The sequence below is a fragment of the Panthera pardus genome, unplaced genomic scaffold (assembly GCF_024362965.1).
Source record: "Panthera pardus isolate Hobbes unplaced genomic scaffold, ASM2436296v1 HiC_scaffold_3, whole genome shotgun sequence".
Classification (NCBI taxonomy): Eukaryota; Metazoa; Chordata; class Mammalia; order Carnivora; family Felidae; genus Panthera; species Panthera pardus.
This window is the reverse complement of record NW_026526876.1, coordinates 1,246,007-1,270,514: the sequence shown is the minus strand read 5'-3', so window position 1 is coordinate 1,270,514 and position 24,508 is coordinate 1,246,007. Positions and strand designations below refer to the sequence as shown.

General features: G+C 58.1%; 1 protein-coding gene across 1 annotated transcript in view; it reads right to left on the bottom strand.

Moving 5' to 3' along the window:
* The window catches only part of LOC128774269 (collagen alpha-2(I) chain-like), a 69,150-nt gene that overhangs the window by 8,633 nt on the left and 36,009 nt on the right, over positions 1 to 24,508 (bottom strand). Inside the window, exons 3-5 of the mRNA XM_053893039.1 lie at positions 12,289 to 12,618; positions 12,033 to 12,071; positions 11,813 to 11,929 (exon numbers count right to left, since the gene is read on the bottom strand). Coding sequence (XP_053749014.1) covers positions 11,813 to 11,929; positions 12,033 to 12,071; positions 12,289 to 12,618 — 486 coding nt within the window. The remainder of the gene's footprint in view (positions 1 to 11,812; positions 11,930 to 12,032; positions 12,072 to 12,288; positions 12,619 to 24,508) is intronic.

Sequence of the window (24,508 nt, the reverse complement as noted above, 5' to 3'; positions counted from 1 at the left end):
TCCTGTCTCCAGAAGTGCCAGGTCTCACGTTCTAAAAACATTCCATCTCTGGAAATGTCCCGGCTCGCATCTAGAAATGTCGGTGGTAGCCCCAGAAAGGCCTCCCTCCCTGTGTGGCCCAGAGGCTGCAGAAACACAGAAACCCTCGTCCTTCAGGACCTTCTGGGGAGGGGCTGAGCAGTGAACCGGAGGCCTCCTCTTCCTCCTCCTCCCTTGTCCCTATGGGATGCCCCCTGGGGTCTCTCAGCCCCATGCTGGGCCTGCTATTGTGCTAAGACCTGGGCTGGCAGGTGTCAAGGTCCCCATCAGTGGGGGTGAGGATGGTTAGGGTTTGGGGTGGCTGGGAGCCCCTGAGGATCTGATCTGGGGGCAAGGGTGGTGACAGGGACCTGGGGTGGGAAGAAACGGACCAGGAAGGAGGTGGCGGGACACAGCCCCCGCCCCCCCCCCCCCACACCCTGGTCACAAGCATATCCACTGGCCCACATGCACACTTGATGGTCAATACCTACAGCGCACAGAAACACCCTCAGCCCACCTCCCACCCCTCAGAGCCACACACATTATACACTCTCTACATGGAGATCCACACTCAACACTTGCAGCCCTGCTCATTCAAGTGTACAGAACACACGCAAAGGCACACACACAACACAGATACACACACACACACTGACAGCTATCCTCCTCATCCACATTCCCTGGGGCTCTCTGAGCCAAGTTCTGCGGACACCAAGGGGCAGAAGCCCTCTGCCAGTCCCTCAGACCAGTCTGGGTTGGCAAGACGGAGCAGCAGCCTCAGTGACCGATGCGTGCCAGCAAGGGGAGGGGGGTGGGTGGGGGTGGGGGTGGAGGGGGGTGGGGGGAGGGGATTCACGGCGCCAGGACTTGGGCTTAGAAGGGACTGCAAAAGACAGGAAAGGACATGTTCGGCATCTGCTTGCAAACCTGCTGAGAGGGGACACTCCCTTCCCCTTGGAGCAGCCACCCCCCCCCCCCCCCGGCCACCTCTGCTAAATGACACTCTACATGACAGAAGTCCCTCTTTGGGTGGAACCAAAACCTTGCACGGTCACCTCTGTCCACAGGGCGCTGCTTTCCAGAGTCGCAAAGTCCATGCCCTGCTGAGATTCTACATGGGAGAGTCTCTTGTCTCTGTCCCTTGATGGGTGGGGAAGGAAGGGGGCCTGGAGGTGGCTGAGCGGAGGGTGGCCCGGTACCGGCACACGCGTATGCACACTCACATGCGTGCATGCACACTCGTACACATGCAGACACGCGATGTGCCTCAGTGTCTAAAGATCTCACGTGCAGGCACACAGGCAGGGATGCAATACACCTTCATGCCCGGGACCCACACACAGGAATGAGGGGGTGGCCCCTGGTCTGCACCAGGTCCCGGACCCCTCTGCGGGTGGAAGCTCTGAGCCTCTAGGTGTGGGAGGGGAAAGGGGCCCCGGATCCATGATCTCTGTTCCTGGCAGCATTGGGAGCTCTGGTCTGCTCCCACAGGATGATAATTACCATTTATTAAGCCTCCCGATTTAGAATCAGCCTCAATTAACTGGAACCTCCCAAGCCCCCTTTTTGGATCCTTTGGGACCAAGGGCAAATGCTGAAAAGACCTTGAAGGTGCCCTTCAATTTGCCCTCAGCATGGGCCCCTTTGTCTACCTCCCCGCCAACTGGCCAGCTCTTGCCTACAAATGGGGCTTTTGGGTCGGTCCCACAGCCACCACCCCACTCTTAGGCTCTTTGTGTTCTGAATACTCTGTCCCTCTCTACCTAGACCTCCTCCTGTAGGAACTGAGACCTTCACTCAAAACTGTGAGGGAATAAAAAAAGCCAAATAGTCAAGCATGATCTGAATGAACACATGGTCCCAGGGTTCAAGTTGGGAGACAGCTCAGGGCCTGGCCTCGGCATGGTGAGGTGAGAGGGCTGCCCCCACCCCCGTATCCTAGTTCCCAGGAGCAGCGGGCTTTCTGGAGAGGCTTCTGCATTGGTATTCTCTGTCCCTCACAGCCCAAATTACACCAGCTCTCCTGGGACCCTTTTATCGCACGTTGTCGCTTCAGCAAAAGGTTATGTACGAGAACATCGAAATCCCTCCCGCATATTAACTAAAAGAGCATTTTTTAAAATGCACAGGAAAAAGCAGCTCACCTAAGAGCCAATTTTTACAGTATCTTAGATCAGAACGAGCGCTGGGCCAGCAGTCAAGAACAGGGCCCTTGTCAGAATCCCGCCCTCAGCTGGGACCCAGGGCATGTCACTTCACCTCTCTGCCCCCCACTTCTCTCTGTCCAGTAAACATGAGAATAAAAGCCCCCACAATGGTGCTCTATCAGGGGTGCTGTGAGGGCCATATGAGTGACTGCAATGAATGAACCGTGCTATGGAACCAGAAGAGTCCAATGGGTGTCTGTGTCCAGGCCCCCCCAAGCGCGGCGGTAACAGGCAAGGAGAGTTCGATGCTTCTCCTCAAGTACTACTCTGAGCCCTTTTGCACCTCCTTGTTTTTCTCCAGGAGGTCCCCCCCCACGTGGGGCACCCTTTCCTTTTTCTTTTTTTTTCCTGCCTGGAGAATTTCTGGAAAACACTTCAAGACACAGTTTGAAATCAGTTCCTTGGTTCTGACATTTTACAGGTGAGGTTCAAAGATGTAATCTACCCAAGACAAGTGAGAGCCAGGGGCCAGGATGGGAACAGAGGGCCAGGCAGGATGGAAGTGGGGGTGGGGTGGGGTGGGGGTGCAACTGGACAGGGTGAGGACCCGCACAGGACCGGGCAGAAGGTGGCAGCCCATCTCAGCTCTGCCTTTAGCACCCCGTGGGCACAAGGTGGGTTTCTAGTTTCAGAGAAGCAAAAAGTAGGATTTTCATGTGAAATCTCATGTTATATTTTCAACTGGTGTGCTGGATGGGGCACCTGGGTGGCTCAGTCGGTAAGCGTCCAGCTTCAGCTCAGGTCGTGATCTCGTGGTTCATGGTTCGGGCCCCGCGTCGGGCTCTGTGCTGACAGCTTGGAGCCCGGAGCCTGTTTGAATTCTGTGTCTGTCTCTCTGTGCCCCTACCCCCGCTCATGCTCTGTCTCTCTCTCTCTCTCTCTCTTTCAAAAAATAAACAAACGTTGAAAAAAATTTTTTTAAACTATGCGCTGCTCAAACAGCACCCATCTGAGGGCATCACACAGCCAACAGTTTCTGGTCTGGGTTCTCAGGCCCTGGTCTCTCTACCTCTCCCTGGAAGAGGGTAGAAGGGGAGTTAGGGCTGGGCAGCAGGACTGTGAAAGTAGGTCTTCATTTTCTAGGAGAGGGCTCTCCCCAGAGCAGCAGGGACCTCTTTGAGCCTCTGTGTGCTTTTGTGACACACGGGGATGATAACAGAGCCGGCCTCCCTCCAGCATGCAAAAGCTGAAGCCCCTTAACATCACAAAGGGCTCCGAGGGTGCAAAATTCTCAAAGGTTACTTACCTCCGCTGTCAGGATTTGCCCTACTGGCCAATCCAGCTGTTTGGGCTACAAGGAACCTTAAGATAATCCAAGCCTTTTACAGATGAGGAGATGACCAGGGGGAAGCGGCTCTCGCCTCGCATCACAGAGCAGGTGAGTAAGTGAATGACAGTGTCAGCCCTGGATGACAGACTCCTTTCAGTCACCACAGTGGGACGCATGATCCCCTTGCTCCTCCCCTAGACAGGAGACTCCAAACATGGGGAGTGTCAGGAGGGGTGCCCCGCTGGGCCTCCCCTGGGGTTGGGCAGTGCCCTCCGCACCACAAATACCCAGCAAGGAGGGCCATGCTCGGACACAGCCCTGGGTTCGTCCCCGGCTTCCTTACTAGGCCAGAGGGGCCTTGAGCCAGAGTTGCCTGACTTCTCCAAGCCTCAGTTTCTTCATCTGTGGAATGGGGATGGTGGGACCTTTCCCTCCCTCACCCCGTGAAACGGGAGTGAAGACGGGAAATAACCAAGAGCTCAGGACCCAGCACTGGGGAGGCCTCGCTGAGAGAACATTCTGAATAATAGGATTTCAGGTATTATTTTATCACCCCCCGACCCTGTGCGGCCCGCATCCCCCCATGCTGCTCCTCCTCCTGTCCTCCCTGGGGCCCTGGGTACCACTCCTCTCTCTCCGTGCTGAGCCTTCTTTTTAGGGAATTACAATCTGCTGGGCTTTAATTACTGGTCCCCGAGGACATCCACCTCTTTCCCCCAGCGAGAGGTAATCATCCCTCCCAAGACTCAGACGCCGCAGGGCTGGGCGGAGCTGCTCCAAACTGAGGCAGGAATTCGGCAGCGGGTCGGCGAAGGCTCCGTCCAAGGAGGGAGGATGCTCTCGTCCAGTTCAGGCCCCAGCACTTAGAACTGGAGGCCTCAGTGCCGAGGGAGGACAGAGGCTCTGAAAGGAGAACCGGCCGGCCAGCCAAAGGACTCACAGCCCCACCGGGTCCTTTTCTGATCATCCCTGGCTTTTCTCCTCCTTGGCTCATTCGAGCCCTGACTCCAGCTGTGTTCCCTGCCTGGAACAGCCTTCTTTTCCCACTGCCTTCAGGGTAAAACCCTTCACCACGGTCAAGGCCCCAGACTCCTTTTCAGCCTCCACTCCTGCCTCTCCTGCCTCTCTGCCCTCCTTGTCCCCCCTCCCCCCCCCCCCCCCCCCCCCCCCCCCCCCGTCTTTCTAGAGCTCTCCTGGCCCTTTTGTGCCTCTGGGCTTCCCGGCAGGCTGTATAGTGACAGTCCTGTGGTCAAATGCTCCCCCTTTCAGACCCAGGGCCCATGTTTCCTCCACTGGGAGGTCCACCCTGACTCTCCCTGGACATGGCCTGAATGTGCCTCTCTGGGCTGTCAGTAAACATCCACCGAATGAAGGATTGTAGGAAATGAAACTCGACCTATAAACCAGGCTCCCACCAGACGCCTGCTGTCCCTCCCCAACCCCCTCCCCCCCCCCCCACTGAGCCCCGTCAATGGCAGCAGCTGTGGGAACTCAGTCGTGCATGTACAAGACTGGGTCAGGCCACGGTGAGCCACACGGACAGGGTCAGGCCGACCTGTTCCAGTCGGGTCCCAGCACCCCTGTGTGTGATCTCCACGCTCCCACACCCTCACTTCTAAGACCACTAACGAGGGCCAGGGCGAGTGTGGGATGTGCACGAGGCTGGCCCTGTGCACGGTTTTCAGGGCCCTGCAGACTGAGGTTCAAGGCCAGGCACAGAGGGCGGATATAGTGCCTCCTGGATAATAGCTATTAAGCCAAGAGGCTCCAGACTGGCAGCCTGGTTGGGGGAGGGGGGGGGGGTGTCTGAATTTGGCCACAGGTGGGTTGCTGGATCAGGTGACAACAGACACAAACCAGGAGATGTCATGTAAACATCGCAATCCTGCTTCCTAAGAAGGCAGGTGACAGGCAACCCTGGGCTGCATCCCCCACAGGCCACCCTGGCAGAGCTGAGCTGCTGAGCCCCACGAAGGCCAGACAGCCCCTCACATCCTCATTAGCTTTGCCCACTGGCCCTGTGGGACTTCGAGGTTGCTGGCCCCCACATTATGCAAACATGAGTTCAGCTTCTGATCACTCCTGCAAGGTAATAGGTTTGCATTTTAAGCAGAACTTTCAATGTTTTGACCCTTTGGCAGTGACAAAAGGAGGCATCTCAGGCCCTGAGAAAGGCAAGAAGCGGGTATTTTTTGGAAAGCAGGCACCCTATGGGTCAAAGTGCTCCTGGGAGGCGGCACCTTGCAAGGGATGACCTGGGGTAGGCATAGTGTCTCCGCCTGCTTCAGCTCAAAATGCTTTTTGTGCGATGAGTGACATCTGCGTGCCTCTCTTCCAAGTCTGACTTGGGAACAGGGGGATGCTGACTTTTTTGGGCCCCATCTGCCCCTCTAACTCCCCATGACATCATTTCTGATCTCAGAACCCCTCCCCTTGGTCAAGGTCCCCCTTAGAATGTGGAACTTGGCTCAGGAGGAACATCCCCTCCCTTTTCACAGACACTATCTTTGATAATGCACCTGCAGGGGGTGTCCAGTGAGATTCTTGGCTCCCTGAAGGTTTCTACTGAAATGACAGTCACCTCAACCCCAGACTGTCTCCTAGGAAGCATGGAATACAACATGTCTCCCACCCTACAAGCCGGCAAACCCAAGGCCCCTGTCGTGCTAACACACAGATGCCCTGAATGGACAGACGAATGCTTAATGAGGCCCTCTGTGCGTCCCGATGCTGCTAGACGTTTGAACAAACCTGACCTGGTTTTCTTTACTTTTCTGACAGTCCGGTCCGGAAAAAGCCATGATCCCCACTGCCCAAAGGCGAAACCAAGGCTCAGTGAAGAGAAAGGTCCCTGCTCGAGGCCAATGTTCTCATGTGCTTTTGGGTGTGGCTGACCTAAAGAAGGGTCTCCTCCTCTCAGAGAAGCCGGGCCTAGATGCACAAGTGTGTGGAACAAGAAGGGATAGGGCAGTGGGCCATGCTTGTGGACAGTTGGGTCCCCACAAATGCTGAGCTAAAAGGGTTTACCGAAGCACCTAGCACTTAGGAACCAGGGCAACACTTAATTCTGGGGTGTAAGCTGAGGGTCACCTGATTTATTATTATTATGACTACTTTCTACGACAGTAGTCTTTCCAAGGCTGACTGGGGGGAGATAACCAGGTAAGGCAGAGCGTGACCAGGCCCAGGTTTTTTCCAGAAAGGTCTTGGTGGCAGATACCCAGGACTATGGGTGCACGGTATCCAGCAGGCCCTGAGGAGCACCTGTGGCTGGTCTGGTGTCACACTGTCAGCCACCTCACGGGGGACAGTGAGAGGGAGGAGGAAGAGGGCCCTGCCCAGGATGGCGAAAGTCACAAGAGTCAGACCAGAGCTGCCCAGGGCCAGGGAGTCATCTGGCTCCCCACATGAATGGACACCACAGCCCTATGCCCTGTGCAGCTTGGATGAGAAAGGAACAATCTCAGGATGCCACGAAGGATAAGAAGGCCTGTCATCGACACCTCAGCGTCCCAGGGTCCTACAGAGGGAGGATCCCTAATCATGAGAGTCAGGGGCAGCTGGGAGCTCGGAAGTGGGGTCTGGAGCTTAGGGTCAGAGAACTGGGTCCAGCCTGGGGTCCCTAACTTCTGACTCCTTGACCTCAAGCATGTCACTTCTCTGTGAAACCTGAACCATGAATACTGACTTTCAGGATCTGTGTTAACGACAAGGCCGGTGTCGTGCACACGAGTGGGGGCATCCATGAAGTCTGGGATCCTGCCAACCAGCTCCCAGGACCTCGGAGAGCACCACCTTGGGAGGTGGGGTGGGGGGGGTGGTGGTCTTTAAAATTCAAAGGAGAAGCTCAAATCTGTCTTGGGCATATAACTCCAACACCCGGCCACTCAGTGCCCCCCCCTCCCCAGGCGGGCTCCCCCTCCCTTGGGCTGCGCCCTGCAGCCAGACCTGCCCCATTCTGCATCCTCTGGCCTCAGTCTCAGCTTTTCCCCGGCCGGGGGATGTGAGCAGGAATGGCTCAATCAGGATATAATCGTTTTTAATTAACGTGCGGGATCATTTCACAGGCTGATCTCCTTGGAGACCAGAGGGAAGACGGTCTTTTAAGATTTTTCTTTTGCCTCCCCCCGTTCCCAGTTGAAGGCCGCCCCCCCCCCCTTCACCCACCCAGCCGCAACCTTGAAAGCAGCACAAAAGCCTGCTGCCTGGATCCCTCTTGGGGCCATTAGGAGGAAAGTGTGTGCTCACACACAGACAAACATGCACGTGCCCAAGCTCAGGGGCACGCTCTCCCCCCCGCCGGAAATGCACAAATGGGATCAGAGACTCAGAGACATATGCACACACCCACGGACATGGCACACACAGGGCTACACACAGATTCGCACACACACACAGACGTGCGTGCATGCACACGTGCCCAAGCTGGAAGACACACAGACCCCCTTAAAAAACATACAAATAGGGTCCAAGGCAGACAGACATGGCACACACACACACACACCACACACACACACACACACACACACACACAGGCTGGCAGGCAAACCCACCCCCATACAAATAGGATCAGACACACAGACATGCACACACAGGCATGCGTGGATGTGTACACATGCACAACCGACGCTCATGGGAGGGTTGTTCTGAACCTCGGTGGCCAGCTGGTGTGCTGGCAGTGGGGAAACAGAAGGTTCCTATCCTTCGATGGGAAGTCAGAGCCACAATCACCTTGTCCCCTAGGAGTGCCCATTGCCCCAGCCCCCTCCCTGGTGCCCCGCCACCTGCCCTGCAGGGAAACCCGGGAACAGAAGCCTCCCAGGTCTTGCCTCCCTGCCACGCACCTGGTCTGGATCCTTCTGATCCCAGAGCCCGGCTAACAGCTGTTTCACTCAGCCCTCACAGAGCCCACCCCAGAACATCCAGCCTTTCCTGGCGGGGTCCAGCGCTGGCTAGCCCTGACACCTGCCCTGGGAGTGATGTCCCCCAGTCTGTCCTCTGGGTGCCCTCTTCTCTTCTTCATTTTCATTCTCCTCCTTCCTGAGCTCCCTTCCCTCTTTTCTAATCCCTCCCTCACTGATCTCCCCTTCAGTTCCTTTCTCTCCCCCCCTTTCCCCCTCCTCCCCCTTCCTCCCCAGGGGCTCTCCTGAGGTCAATCTAAGATCCAAACAAGTTGAAGATGTGGCTGGTCGTTCCCCACTCCCCCACAGTGGATATCTGTGCCAACACCTGCCCCCCCACCCCCACCCCAGCTCCTGAACAGACCCAGAGCTTGGTCTTTGGACAAGTAAGCCAAGGCACAGGGGTAAGGGCACAACCACTGGGATCCTCTGACAGGAGCCCCACTCCTCTCACTGCACCTGCTTTGGATCCTCGACTTCTCCTTCTGGAAAATGGGATGGCAGAGAGCAAGGAGGAGTTTTGAGGAGGGGCAACACAGGAGCCCCCCGCTGGCCAACCACAGGCTAGCAACTTTGGTGACCCCAGATCCTGTGGGCAGGGCCAGTGTATGTGACACAGAAAGTATGTGACAGGCTTAGGAGCCTATCTGTTGCACCAGCTGGCCATTGATGCCAGGGGAAAGCTGGGGGCTTCTCTCTTGGATTCTCAGTGCCCCCACCCCTGCAATCTTTGAAATGGGACAAGGTCAGCCTAAAAGATCCCTGGGAACTCTTCCCACGCGTAGAAACCAAAATGACAGATCACTAGTTGGTTCCTGGCTGCTGCAAGGCCCAGCGACTGCTGTGTGACCTTGGGACTCACTTCCCCTCTCTGGGCCCCCGGTTTCCTCCTCTGTCAAAGGAGGGGGCTCAGACAGGTGATTCACTGCCCAGGCTCTTTTCAGTTCTGACAGAAGGTTCTAGGTTGTGAGGAAGGAAGGGGAATAGTGCCCCACTTCTGGGAAAACGAGAAGCCCATTTCTTCCACTGCAGAAATGTCGGAATCTTCAGCAACAGCAACGTCATTTTGAGGAAATCATCTTAAACATCACAAAAAAGTGCTCTGTGAAAAATATATTCACTAACTCGTGCATCAGGAGCATCCGGGATGTTGAACAAAAGGGGAATAGTAAGTAAATGATGGTACATCCCCCCGATTGGAAAAGCCCGAAGATATTAACCATGGTGTTTAGGAACAGTTGGTTACAAAACAGGAAAAGGCTCCTGTTAGGGCCAACCAAGAAAGCAGGATATACATCTGAATACAGAGAATGGCTACAAAGTCTTTTAAAAAAAACAAACCAACCACCAAGTCTGTAAAGAACATCAGAATATTAACATTGTGGTAGCCCACTGTCAGTATCCTTGTTTCTTTCTCTAGATTTCAGATGGTTCTCTGAACCATATTGTAAAATGTGTATATATTGAAAAGGTTTTGTTTTTTGTTTTTTTTTTTAATGACTACATGTCTGCTATTGAGAAACTTTCCCCTTTCATTCATGTATTCATTCATTCATCATTGATTCATTCACTCCTGTGTTTGTCCAGCCAAAGCGGAGTGCCCATGGTGTGCCAGGCCCAGGGCTCTAAGACCTGCAGGGAATACTTCTCACCTGCAGGAAACAAATGCGTGGGCGGGGGTGGGGGGGGGAGGGGGGTGGGTAGGGAGACAGCTACACCAAGGCACTCCCCCATAATGGGGCCCTGGGGGGTAGGGAACAGAAATCAATCTTGCAGGTTTCAGCCCTGCCTCCCCCTGGCCTCCACCAGGCCTGCCCTCAGCTCCTAGGGTCTCGTAGCCCAGCCCACGGGTCAGAAACTCACCCTTCACCGCCAGCCATCCAGCTGTGGGTGGTTTAAGGGTCAAGGTGGGGAGCAGGGCAAAGTGGGCAAAGACCCACCCCTTAGCCCACATGGTGATTCTACTTCAAGTTCCCATAACCCTGGCGCATGGTGGCTACCTGGCTGCTGTACCCTCCCTGGGCTCTGATTTCTGCTTCCCTTGAACAAGGCACCACCCAGCCAGGCCCTGTCCCGCTGCCTGAGGCTGCTGAGAAGGGAAGCAGAGTATGGAATCTGCTAGCTCCTGTCAGCCAGTGTCACGCTGTTAGCACGTCAAAGGGTCCCACAGTGTGTCCCTGCTGTGTGGGGGCTGACAGATTTCTGGGAAGGGTTAACTCTTGACATTCCTGAACCAAGCCACAGAACAGCCTGAAAACAGTCTGCCACCCCCCCCCCACACCCCCATCCAAGGTGCCTTGCTCCCCCGCCCCGCCCCCCTGCCCAGGAGTCCTCTCTTTAACTAGGCAGAAGGGTTTCTTTCTCCCACCTGGGTTGCCAGCCTGGGGTCCCCCGGCCTCCCTACTCCGGGAAGAGAAGGAGGAGCCCAGGAAGCTCGCCTGGGAATCAATTGAGGCAGATTTCCATGGACTCTTCTCGGCCCCTAGTCCTGTTCCAACTAGCCTTTCACCCGATCCACACCTTACCCCCCAGAGCAAAAGGATCTGGGCGCTTGGAGTGACGAGAAGCTTCTGACCCCAAGACCCCTACTTTGCGTTGAGCACACCCTCACAGGCCTGCGGTCCCCAGAAATTCTCCGGTCTAGAACTCCCCTCCCATGGCCCCAGTGGGAAAAGGAGAAGTTCCCACCACTCCCCTCCCCCTTTCTTCCCCTCCCCCCTCCCCCCCCCCCCCCCCCCAGGGAGAGAGAGAGGCGTCCGGATCTCCGGGTCACCGGAGCGGCGTCTGCTGTGGATCGCAGGAGACAAACACTCCGTCACTCTCTCTCTCTCTCTCTCACACACACACACACACACACACACACACACACACACACAATCACCCTCGGGATCACCTCTGAAGCCCGCATTGTACGGGGAGGGGAGGAGGCCGAGTTGCAGGGAGGAGGTTGAGGTTGGGGGCGGGGGGGGGGGGGGGGGGGGGGAGGGGGTCCGACGTGCCTGAAGTCACCAGCCAATCAACAAATCCAAGAGGGGCTAGAATCCACGACCCCCGGCCGGGCCGAGAACCCCACCTTACCCCCGCCCCCTCCCCCAGCACAGCACCATCGACGTCAACGTCTCCAACCCAAACAAGCCCCTCCCTCCCCCTCCCCCTGCTCCAGGTCACCAGCCCCCAGAGAGACCCAGCTACGACCCCCACCCCCGACGGCAAGGCGCGAGATTTCATTGTCAGCCTGGCCACTCAGGCGCGCGTGAGGCGGGGGTGCAGGGCAGGGGGGCCTGTGTGGCAGGCTCCGGCGCGGGGAGTGGGGAGGGGTCTCCAGGGGAAGTGTTTGAAGCTGCTCCTCCAGCTCTGTCCAGATCCGGAAGCTGCCGGGGGAGGGAGGAAGGCGGGGGTGGGGAGAGCGCGACCTTAAGCGCTCGCAGGCGGCAAGGAGGGGCCGCGGCGGCCGGAGGAAGCGCCCGGAGGCGTCGGGGGCGCCGAGTCCCCGGGGAGGCAGCGCTCTCGGGAAGTTTCCCACCGGTTGCCTGGAGCAGGACAGGGTGCGCAGACGGCCCTCCCCGGGCTGACCGGCTCCAGCGCGCAAACTGCGAACTTGAGCAAAACTCCTTCGTCTCTGGCGTCCCTCACCTTCCCATCCGCGGCCACCAGCCCCGCCATCTCAGCCCCCTGTCGTCCACCAGTGCCACAGTCGCCAAGACCTCTCACCAACGTATTGTGGAAGAAAGGGGAGGGGAAAGTCCCCAACACAACCGAACTGCGGCCACACACACACAAAAAAAAAAAAGAAAGAAAAGAAAAAGAAAAAGAAACAAACAAAAAAGGAAAGAAAGAAATTCCTTCTCCTGAGACCGATTCCCTCAACCAGCGTGGAAAACCCCCAAACAGGCAAATCTGCAACTCCAGCCAAGATCGCGGCGCGGCGGGAGGGGTGCCCGCGGCCGGCGGCCACCAGCGCCGGCAGCCCCGGGCTTGGGGCAGGTCTGAGCGCGGCGGCGTCCCGGGGGCTCCGGGAGCCCTCGCGCCCCCGAACGGCCCCCCGAAGACACAAAGCTCTGCCGCCAACAATACCTGCGGGTTCCTCCTGGATCTCCCGGGCGCCGGCGCTGCGCGTCTCGCCGTCTCCCCTTCCCCGCGCCGTCTCTCTCCTCCTCCTCCTCCTCTCGCGCGCGCTCTCCCCCTCGCCTCTTCCAGAACGCGGCGGCCAGATGAGATCCTTGGGAGAAAAAAATGTGAGCGCTCGCACGATTCCTTTCTCTCCGCCCGCCGCTCGCGGCGGCACCGGGCTCGCTCCTTTCTCCCTCGCGCTCCCGCGCGCGCCGCGCCTCTCGCGCCCCGCGTTTCCTTCTCAGCAGCCCCTGCGAGCGCCCTCAGTAGCCATTATTCACGGGCCACCGGAGGACAGGAGGTAATTAGAGACCGCCCCGTGGCCGCATCCACTCTGCAAGCGCGATGCGGGCTCGGGGGTGCGCGCGGGGAGGGGCGCGCGACGAGGGGGCTTGGCTGCGCGCAGCCCGCGCCCCAGACGCGGGGGAGGGGGAGGAGGAGGAGGAGGGGGCAGGGAGGGAGGAGGCGAGGGGAGGAGTGGTGAGCTCGGGTAGGGAGCGGGAGGAGGGGGCGCCGGGGAGACGCTCCCGCGGCTCTCACCGCGGGGGCTCGGGGTCACCGGCTAGGAGGCTCCAAGGCGCTTAGGGACCGGGGGTGGGGGCGAGTGTCTGTGTGTGTGTGTGTGTGTGTGTTTGTGCGCGCGCGCACGCGCGCGTGTGTCAGAGATGGAAGGGGAGGGAGGGAAACGCTTTAATATTTTTCCAGTGACTTACGAGCCCGTGGGTGAGCTCTTGGCTGCGCGGTTAGGTCCGTGTGTGTGTCGGTGTGGCCGTGTATTTCTGGTCTGCCCGACGTGTGAATGTCACGGGGTTTGGGGGTCTGGCTACGAGCTTGCGAGTGTCTTGCTGGGCCTCGGAGGAACTGAGTGATGCGGTGCCTGCGTGGAGTTGTGTTTGTGTGCGATCGTTTATGGAGGGTTCTGTGACTGCGTGGGTGGGACTGCGCCCATGTGGGGCTGCATGTATCCGAGGGGCTGTGTGTACAGGATCGTGTCTGCGTGGGCCCGAGTGTTTCTCAGGGGTGTTGTGTGTCTGTGTGGGTTTGTTTGCGAGTGGGACTGCGGTTGTTGGGGCTGTGGGTCTGCGCGTGGAGGGGGCAGTACGCCTGTGCAGGGCTGTGGGTCGACGTGAGGCTGTGGTGTGCGTCTGCAGGCGGTCTTGTGTGTGGCTGCGTAGGGCTGTGTTCTGCGTGCGGGTCTGAGGCCTGGCGGACGCGGGGGTCAGGAGGGGGGCTCCGCGTGGTGTCGACGATGGCACCGCCGCAGAAGAGCCGTTTAAGGCGCGAACAGGCTGCGCTGGGGTCGGGGCGCAGCGCGACGAGTAGTGGCGGAGGAGGGGCGGGTAGAGAAGGCGGAGACGAGGGGGCCTTCATCTCGCGCCCGCCCCCCCCCCCCCCCACCTCCGCACCAGAAACGCAGCTTGGAGATCCTGGTACTTGCCGGCTCCGCGGTCCTAGAGGCACTGGGTTTGGGGGACCCTGCTGGGCGGGGGAGACGCCTATGGGCTGGTGGGGGCAGTGGGAACTGAGACTCTGGAGATCCGGAGCAGCTCACAAGTGCGCGGCGAGGGCTGCCTGGAGAGGCGGGCGGCAGCCTGGAGACGGCAGAGGACTGGGCCAAGACAAAGGAGAGCGGGGCCGGGGCCTCGAGGCGGGACCGCACCTCCAGGTCCCCCCCCCCGCCCCCCCCCCGCGGCGGAGGGGCAGCCCAGCCCGCGCGCTTCAGGCTGTCGCGTGGAGCCCCGGGGCGGTGGTGCGGTGGCGCAGCCCCTCTAAGCCCCAGTCCGGGAGCCGCCTCGGGGAGCAGCTCCAGGGCCCCGGGGGGCACGGAATTACACGCCCCGGGAGGGGCCACCGTAGCGGGGTGGGGGGGGGGGGCGGGTTCTGAGCTTAGCAGGCGGACGCCAGCGCCCCGGGGCTGTGATTGAGCGCTCGCCTGGCCCGCCCCTCGCCAGGCTGCTCACCGCCCACGCAGCCATTCATTCATTCATCTATCCGTCTCTCCTTCTACCCACCCTTCCATCCAGACACGTGTCCGACCTATCGTCCGTTCACCCAATTATCGCGCCAGGGATCACACCGACGTGTCAGACCCGGCTCTCTCCACTCTCTCTCCTGCTTGCCAGTCTTGCTTGTCTTGCTTTCCTCGGGCCCCCCCACCGATGCTCCCCGCTCGGGGCCCCTCTCTGTTCTGCCAAGCGGGGAGGAGTGCACCCACGACCTCTATCACACTTAGGTTTTGCTGTTCAGTGATTGCCCGACTTCCTCTATTAACCCCCACCCTGCCCCTACTAACCTCTCCATACATCCTACAATCTACTCCCGCAGCAATTATGAGCCAACTGGGTGTGGGGAGCCTTCTCCCCACCCTGCCGGCCCTCCCTGAGGTCTGGTGGCTCCTTAGAGAGGGCAGTGGCAGGCAACTGCCACTGCCTGAGCTCTTCTTAAGGCCCAGCCTCCTGTAGGCTGCGTAGAGGGGAGGGAGGAATGGGGACTAGAAGGGGTTTCATGGATTGCTGTGTGTCCAGGTCTTTGGCTAAGGGCTGTGCAGGCTTAGGGCCTGATGGCACAGAGGCCGCCAGTACCCCAGTGGCTTGAATAGTCACTCCCAAACCTACCATTGGTACAGCGTCAAGTGGGAAACCAAAAGCACAGATTCCTGGGCCCTAGCCCAGACCTAACCAATCCAAGTGCCCAGGGCCTTTGTACATGCTCTTTCCCCTGCCTAGGAATCAACAGCTTATAGCCAGGCTCTACAGTGGTCACTGGCCTGGAACGTCTTACAGGCTCCCCAGACTGCTGGGTGCATCTGCCCAGGGGCAAAGAGCCAGCCTCACTCCCATAAATGGACCCTAATGTGCCCTCTGGTCTTCCCATCTGTAGGACCCAGGCTACTTAGCCCCTATCTTCAATGATCTCGCCTTGGGAACCAGGGTTCTCAGTCCTGAGGCTGCGGAAAGGCAACATTAGACAAAAAAAAAAAAAACAAAAACCACCCCAAATCCCTGCTGGGGATCACCAACGCAGCCGCAGACTGGCCTGCAACCCCTATCATAGTGCTCCCTGACCCCTCAGCCTCAGACTGTCCCTGTCACATCTGACTCAGCCACCTCCTCCATACAGCCACCCACAAGGTCAAGATTGGCAGGTAGGGTGTGAGGGTGGTAGCGTGTGCCCCCTTTATGAGGAGGGGAGGGACAGGCTCCCCTCCCCTCTCTGGTTTCAGAGTGAAGTAAAAGTCCTCACAGTCTCTGATGAAATCCCACACAGTCAGGCCCCCCCCCCCACCTCTCTGGCCTCATGCCCCTCCCCCTTACCCACTACTTTGTCTTCTAGATGGTCCTTGAATTCACCAGACACACTCTTACCTCAGGGCCTTTGCACTTGCTTATCCCTCTGGCTGCAATGCTCTTCCCCACCTTCTAATGTACCATATACTTTGTTTATTTAAGTGTTTTGCAGTTATTTTTGTCTGTGCGCTCACTGTGTACCCTCTGTACCTAGAATGGAGGCTGGCACACATTCAGTAGGTGTTGAATGAATAAATGAGTGAACGAGTGAATGAATGAATGAGGTTGACCCAAGCCTTCTTCTTGGGAGCCTATCCCAGCCCAGGGCTTTCTCTTCTTTGAACCAATAGCCCCCTTGGAGAAGAATGGGGGAAGGGGATGGAGAACATCAGGGCAAGATACATCACATGACTCATCCGAGGTCACTCAGTGAGTATTCTTCACCCATTCTGGAATCTGGGCACACGTCCTAAGGGTTTGGAGGAATAACACGGTGGGGGGATGGCTTGTCCCAAAGGAGAGCAGAGCCCTTCATCTGTCCCAGGGGTCTCTCTGTCATTCTGGGGGCAGTGTAGAAGAGGGGTCCAGATTCACATCTGCCGGGGGGGGTTGGAAACCCCCAATCTGACCAGAGCCCTTCTACAAGTGTTGTCACAGAGGGTCACCAAGACAACCCCTCAAGTGGGGACCTACTCATCTCTGAGAGGAGACACCCAGGCTGAGAGCCATCTCAGGATGCATCAAGAACACACAGGAAGACAATCTGATCCCTACTGGACTATTAGTTTCTAGAGAAACCTTGCTCACCTCTGCCTGGCACAGAGCAGGTGCTCAGTATGCATTTAGCAAATGAATGAATGAAGGAGAGACAGTGTCAAGGTTCAAACTTAGGTCTACATGGCCCCCGAACCCTCGCCTGTTCCATCAGACCCCACTGGTTGGGGGGGGGGGGGGGATCATGGGATCGTGACCATGGGATCATGGTGGTAGTACCCAGCACATAGCACGTACTTCATAAATACTGAGGGAATGACTGGCCGGGGAGGCTGTCTATCTGGCAGGTTCCCTGCTCCGGCCAGGGGTCTGACTCCACTGCTCACCACATGAGTACTTCCCCAGGCTCAGTAGGGAGGGGGACCCCCTCATGCTTGGCTGGCAGGAGAGTTTTATGGGCCACGGTGGGAGTGCTGGGAGTGCTCACGGGTGTCAAAGGGCCAGATGCTTCCTGGGGAGGTGCGGCTGTGCTCAGGAGAGCCTGGGCCTGGACAGGTCAGCCCTTTGTTTGCCCAGTGCAATCTGGATAGAGCTGCTTTCCTGCAAAGTGTGTGTCCAAATACCATTCCAGTGTTAAATAATAAACAGGAGCCAGGGAGGAGACGCCAGGCAGGGGCCTGGGGAGAACAGGCAATGGGGTGAGTGGAGCTGCCAGATGTTAGGCTCACTGACGGGCCACCAGGGACAGGGGTTAGCCAAGGGCCACCCAGGTGGGCACAACAGGCAGGGAAGAGGGGCCTAGACTCCACCTACCAGGCTAGGCGGGTGCCACTGAGACACCGAAGTCTCATTCAAGCTCAGCCCTGATCTGGTAACCCCCAGGCCCTCCTGGCTTTGAGATGCCATGGCTCTCCGAGGAGAAGACACGCAAGTCTGCAGGTCCCGGGTCAGAGGTGGGCCAGGCAGGTTGCAACATCTATCTTATACATATTTATAGAGAGTCAGGTTTCAAATCTCTACCTTTCCCTCACATCAGTCACCGTTTCAAAGACGGGGTCTCTGAAGTCCAAACAATTGACTTGTCCAAGGTCACAGAACTTGAGTGTAGCAGAAGTACTCATCCATTTGCCTGGCCGATATTTACTGAGCACCTACTATGTTCTAGGCACTGTTCTATGTATTGAGCATTCAGAGCAAGGAACAAGACAAAGCTTCTGTTCTTTGTGGTCATGAGTCAGACAAGAAACAGAATGAATGGGTAAATTATATAGTATGTTACACTTAGGCGGAAAAATAAATAAAGCCAGGGAAGGGGACTGGGAGCATCTGGGGAAGGGCTGTGTTTTCACGTTGGGTGGTCAGGGAACTTGCACTTAAAAACATTCGAGAACAGACTTGAAAGACTGAGATAGTAGGGCGTACAGCTATGTCGGGGGAAAAGCTGTGCAGGCAGAGGGAACAGCTAGTGCAAAGGTCCTGAGGCAGAAGCAGGGTGAGAATTTTCATGGAACAGCACAGGCTGGTGTGGCTGGAGCTGAGTGAGCCATGGGGCAAGTGGGAACAGATGGGGACAGAGAGGGGACAGAAGCCACACCACAGGACCCTATACACCTTAGTAAGAACTTTGGCTCTTACAGGGAGTGAGATGAGGCGTCTGCAATGTTCTGAGCAGAAGTGGGACACGATCTCTTTGAGGGCCTTCCTCCTAGTATCCCCAGCAGCCGCGAAGACAACAGACATGCGGGCAGGGCAGGAGCAGGGAGGCCAGAGGTCCAGGTGGACGAGGACAGGGCCTGGCCAGGGTGTGGATCGTGGAGAGCCAAGGAGGCGCAGAATGCTGCCTTTATTTTGGAGGCGGGGCTAACAGGACTAGCTGGTGCATCTGGCCTGAGGAACCAGACGGACAGACGGAGCAGCCAGGCCTGCTGGCTGAGTGGTCTGGGGCAGGTGCCCCAGGCTAGGGGGAGGGCACTTCCTTAGGAAGGGCACAAACCTGCCCCATCTGACAGGTTAATGAACTTCATGCCAATGTGTCAGAGCAGATAGCTGAAGAGGCCCCGTTTCTATCAGATGTACTGGGAGTAGCGCCCTGCCGAGTCATTTTCCCACTCCAAGCCTCAGTTTCCCCTTTTCGGGAACACGTCAGTCCAGGGCAGCAGCCCGAGGGCCCGCCTGGCCTTCCCTCCCTTGTGGCCACTGCTGTTCTCGCAGGCCAACCGAGTGAGACCCGCTCCGCAAATCTCTGCTCCAGGGTGCATTTCTGGAGTGCCCACCAAGTGCCATTGTTGGGGGGAACAGGGGAGACGACAATGCACAAAACAGACAGACCCCCTGCCCTCGTGGTCACTAAGCAATTCCAGCCCTGTTACTTTCGGTCCCCCCCCAAAACCCTCTACCCACCTGGCACTTCCTAAGAGCTGGGCCACCATGTGAGACCGAGAGCAAAAACACTCGAGAAGATGTTTTTCTTTGAAAGCAAAGCACTTGGGCGGTTCAGCTTCTGGGGGTGGGGGGCCAGGATCATAAACATCCAAGTCCTCTTAAACTCTCAGAACATTCCAAACACTTGGTACGCCCCCTGCCCCAAATCTCAGGGAGGGCAGTGGAGGGCAGAGGAGGGTCTGGGGTCTCCTTATTCGGTTCCGGCCCGAGTCGGGGCAGGAGAAAGCCCTGGGGGCAGGGGGCAAGTCCTTCACAATCTGCCTTGGGCTGGTCTGCCCATCGGGCTCTGCAGACACCAAACCATTTCCTGCCTTTGATCAGCACGACCTTTGATCTCTGCTGTCTGTGGCTTTCTCTGCCATCTGTCTGTCTGTCCATCCTTCTTCACTAGGCTGTGGGAGGCCACCAGATGAGGTCACACAGCTTCAGGCTCAGACGGGGCAGACCGGCCCGCTATGGGCTACCCTTCACTGGGTGTGGGCCCCAGAGGAGGAACGCTGTGCAGGGGGGCGCACACTCTCTCTCACCCCGTAGCCCCTACAGCCTCCATGTCCCGGGCGATCCAGGCGGGCGCCTGACCCCCGGGGGCAGTCACCTCCCTTTCTCAGCATCTGAGTGCGCTAGAAGGTGGCTGGGCTTGTATCCCTGAGCTCGGAGGAGGCGGCGAGGCCCTGCAGTCAGAGGGCGGAGGCCGCAGGCAGGGCTGTGTGGGGAGTCAGTGGGAAAAAGAGGCGGGCCGGACAGGACAGCCGGATAGACAGACAGAGGAGGGACAGGGGAAGGCAGACGGCTGAGGAGCAGGAAGTGTGTGGAGGGTGCCAGAGCAAATGAAGGGGAGAGGGGAGAAGGGATGACAGGGCAACAGGGATGAAGGGAGGGGAGGGCACCAGGTCCACCAGGCAGCATCCCCTCAGCCTGGGGACGGCCTGCCCCTGCCACATGTTCTCCTGAGCAGTCCTGCGTCTGGAGGACAGCCCTTCGTTCCCGGCTGTGACCAATGCCACCAATTCCTCGCACATGTGACCCGGCTGGGAGCCATGTGAACCTTCTTGCCTCTGAGCCCCCACCTCTCAAGCAGCTGCAGCCCAGGGCTCAAACCTGTCTTCACGGTGAGGGAGCCGCCAAGGGGCTGGGAGTCCTATCCGGTCCTCGACGTCAACACAGATGGCCCCCTGACCCAGCCACCGACCGACCCTTAGCCACAGCCACATTGGACCCTTGACCCCAGTCAGTGTGAGCCTCCTGCCCCAACTCCAGCCACAGACTGACCCCTGCCCTCTGCCACGAATGGGCTTCTGACCTCAGCCACTAATAGTCCCTAGCCGCAGACCAACATCTGGCTCTTGCTGGGGATCGACCTGGGGCCCCAGTCCCAGCCTGAGCCTGAACTCCGATGCTGGCAGAGGCACTCTGCCATTCTGGGGACCATCCTGTGCACACATTCCCCCAGGCCACTGGGGACCATGTGGGAAGACGAAAGGGGCCCAGCGCAGAGCCGTGGTAAGAAGCACCATCAACCCCGTACATGGCCCACGCCGAGACCTCAGGGTCAGGCGGTGACCGGCGGGGGGGGGGGGGGGCGAGGCCACTGACACTTTCCCCAAGCAGAATTCACTGGCGCGGAGCGGGAAGCCTGCCTGGGCCAGAGCGAGCAGGCCAGACAAACACGCAGACATACTCAGGAACTGACAGACCGACACACACAGTCAGACCCAGCAGCCCAGCCCCGGAGACGCTCCCACACCAAAACTCACCTGCAAAGACACACGGAGCCCGAGATGCACAGGTACCAGCACACGGATGTAAAGCAAAGCCATGGAACCAGATACACGCACACACGGACTGTCCCTGCCCCTTTTCGCTGAGCCGCACGGCTTCTCTGGCCCGGGCCCAGCGGGTCCCCAGGTACCCAAGAATGGGAATGACAACAGCTCCCTCCTCTTCCTCTCCTTCCAAGAGCATGTGGAACCTACCCTGAGCCCCAGCAGCTTCCTCTGCCCCCCCGGGGAAGAGACCCCAGCAAGAGCCCAAGGATTACTCCCTCCTCCGAATTCAGGGGGGTCGTGGATGCCATTTTCTACACAGAGGGCCTGCCCCATGTCACACGGCAGACGGGGAGGGGGGCCAGGATGTGCACACACACACAGGGTCTCCTAGGTGGAAAGACACAGGCACACACGTCCATGTGTACGCACACTCACAAAATCAGAGACACGCATGTGCTCGTTTGCACGCGAGGACGTGTACTGCAGGGACCTACACAAATGTACCCGTGTGAAAGTGACACAGTGCACACGTAAGGACACACAGAGACTCCTCTGTGTAAGAGTGCGTAGGCACACCTGCCTCCACACGTCATTTGTTCCCTGACCCCGCAGTCTCCAGGGATGGGGACCCCAGAGACCAGGGGTCACTCTAGGTGGCTCAACCACTCCTCAGGTGCCCCTCCAGCCCCTTCCTGTCTCAACCGAGAGCTCTGTGGGCCTGCGCCCTCCCTCTGCCTGGTGGCACTGGGGATGCTGCCCCGGGGCTTCTCCCGGCCTCCAGTTCCTGACCCCAGCCAGGTGAGGACCCCCGAAGTCCTCCTGACCTCGTCCCGCCTGGACCTGGGCTGGCTACGGCATGCCCTCTGTCTTTGGCACAAGGAGGCCAACTCCCTCGCTCCTGGGGGACGACCGAGCCCTGTCACCTCCACCTGTCAGCTGTGGGAATGTGACAAGAGACCCAGGCCCTGCTCAGCTTCTCCCAGGGTGGGTGAGTCCCCAGGAACATTCAAATGGAAAGCCCTTTTCAGGGGGTGCCTGAATCTGCACAGATTGCCTCTGGAAGGATGGAGAAGAAACTGCTGATCAAAAAGGAGGGTAGGGGTGGGAGGGATGCTAATTGTGCGGTGTGAATTTTTTACCACATGAGTGTATGAGGAGGAGGAGGAGGGGCGCCGGTGGGGAGGGCAAGGAGGGAGGAGGGAGGGGTGGGAGGAGGAGGGGATTATTGTTCTAATGCTTTTCCTCCCAGTTTGGCTTCATCCCCAAATTCCCCGGTGGAACCCAGGTGACTGTGCCACGGGGCAGGGGTGGCGGGCGGGGAGGGGTGTTGACTCTGCCAAGCACCCGTGTGGAATCCTCCCAGAAATCCTCTGAGGGAGGCGTCCTTAGCCCATTTTGGAGATGTGGAAACGGAGATGTGCAGACGGGAGAGCACGAGGTCTGAGTGGCTTTGGGTGGAGCCTGAACCACTGTCCTGTCTCGGGAGCCGTTCTCATTCACCTGTTCCATCCGGGGCCCGACTCAGAGCAGTCCAGCCCGGGCACGAGTGTGGAGGAAAGGAGTCGAACCCCCGGCTTCGCACGCCTGCCTGGGTTCTGACCTCCAGGAGAGTTACCGGCTGATGCAATCGTGGCTCCCATCCTCCCCACACACCTTAAACCAGGAAAAGGGCTGCCTCTGTCCTCCCCGGTGCAAGTCCGGGGTCCTGCCGGTCCTGCCACACCGTGGCTGTGTGTCTCTGGGCAGCTGTGCACCCTCTCTGGGCCACAGTCGCCACAGCTGGGAAGAGAGGTGATGCTTCTCTGCTCCTGCTTATTGCCTCATGGTGGGGGGCAGCGGAGGGGGGTGGGGGCAGCGGGGGTGGGGGGCGGGTTATGGGCCGGAAAGCAGCCTTCTAAGCTGTAATCTTTCTCCCTAAATTTGGCACATGGTCCACCGTCCGAGACCAGGAGAACCCTCCCCAGCCCGGCCCCCGAGACGAGGCAGCTACAAGGGGCTTTCACCAGACAGACTGACAGGGCCAAGAGCCAGGTCCAGCCAGCCACAAGTATGACGTCCCCCCGGCCCCGTTTCCATACATTTTTGTGGTGGGGAGGACTGCGGTCAACTTTCTTAGACAGTCCACACCACTCCCGAAACGCGTGACGAGGGACTCACACCCAGCTGCTTCGCGTGATGTGCCTTAGGTTTTTTCACCTTTAAAATGGGAGACTGGCAGGGCCTGGGTCGTGTGTTGAGGAGGCATGGAAATGAGCACGTGAAAGTCATTGTGGGGTTTGCCTCGTCGCGAACCCCTGAAAAATGCCAGCTCTGAAGGCTATTAGTCCCTCCTGGCCTACGGAGAGATGGGAGTTCTCGATCGCCGGGATAAGTATCAAGTCTCAATTTCACAGTGGTGGTCTGAACATTTAATTCGGAAATCCTACTTGGCTGTGCTGCCGGGGCGAAGGCCCACCCGCACTTTGTCCCCCGTGCTGAGTGACCACTGACATGTGCTCTGGGCTGCTAGTCCCCAAATCCCTTCACAACCACCACCCACCCCACAACCAAGCAAGGGGCCCGGAGGCCCGGTGCTGCAGACCCAGACGCTGGGGCTCAGAGAGGGAGCTTAGGAGAAGTAGAAGCAACAGGAAGACAGATTTCACCTCCATATAAGGAAGAGCTTGCTAACAGGCAGAGCTGCCCAGAAATGGAATGAGTGAACTGCCTTGGGAGGTGGTGAGCGACCCGTGGCTGAAGGCGTGCAAGGGAAAGAAGGAGGTCTCTGGGTGGAGATGGCACACGGGCGGGCGGCTCAGACACTAGTTGGGGGAGGAGGCTGGGAGCTCTTGTCCTGTGACTTGACCAAGGCCATGTGAGCAGGAATGGAATCCCAGAAGGTCAGAGCTGGGGGCCCGGACAAGCGCTCTCCTGCTCCAAACCTGTCACGTGAAAGCCCAGCGGACAGAGGCCCAGCCCTCCCCATCAATCCCATGCCCACCTCCCAGATTGCAAAGCATTTATTTCTTAGAAGGAAATACCTACTTTCAATTTTGAAAGCTGGAAAGTATACGAAAGTAGAAAGGAAAAACAAAACAAAACAAAACCCCGAATCCCCCTCACCCTGTGACAATTCCTGTTAATATTTCCTTCCACTCTTCTCCATGGGCATCTATTTTGGTTAGAAGTCCTAGTATGCGCTAAAAATATATATATATTTTAAGTGAGATACAATCCACATACTATACAATTCACTCTTTAGAAGTGGTTTTGAGGAGCGCCTGGGTGGCTCAGTCGGTTAAGCGTCCGACTTCGGCTCAGGTCACGATCTCGCGGTCCGCGAGTTCGAGCCCCGCATCGGGCTCTGTGCTGACGGCTCGGAGCCTGGAGCCTGTTTCAGATTCTGTGTCTCCCTCTCTCTCTGCCCCTCCCCCGTTCATGCTCTGTCTCTCTCTGTCTCAAAAATAAATAAACGTTAAAAAAAAAAAAATTTAAAAAAAAGTGGTTTTGGGGGCGCCTGGGTGGCTCAGTCAGTTAAGCGTCCGACTTCAGCTCAGGTCACGATCTCACGGTCCGTGGGTTCAAGCCCCGTGTTGGGCTCTGGGCTGATGGCTCAGAGCCTGGAGCCTGCTTCCGATTCTGTGTCTCCCTCTCTCTCTCTGCCCCTCCCCCGTTCATGCTCTGTGTCTCTCTGTCTCAAAAATAAATAAACGTTAAAAAAAAAAAGTGGTTTTGGGGGCGCCTGGGTGGCTCAGTCGGTTAGGCATCCGACTTCGGCTCAGGTCACGATCTCGCGGTCCGTGGGTTCGAG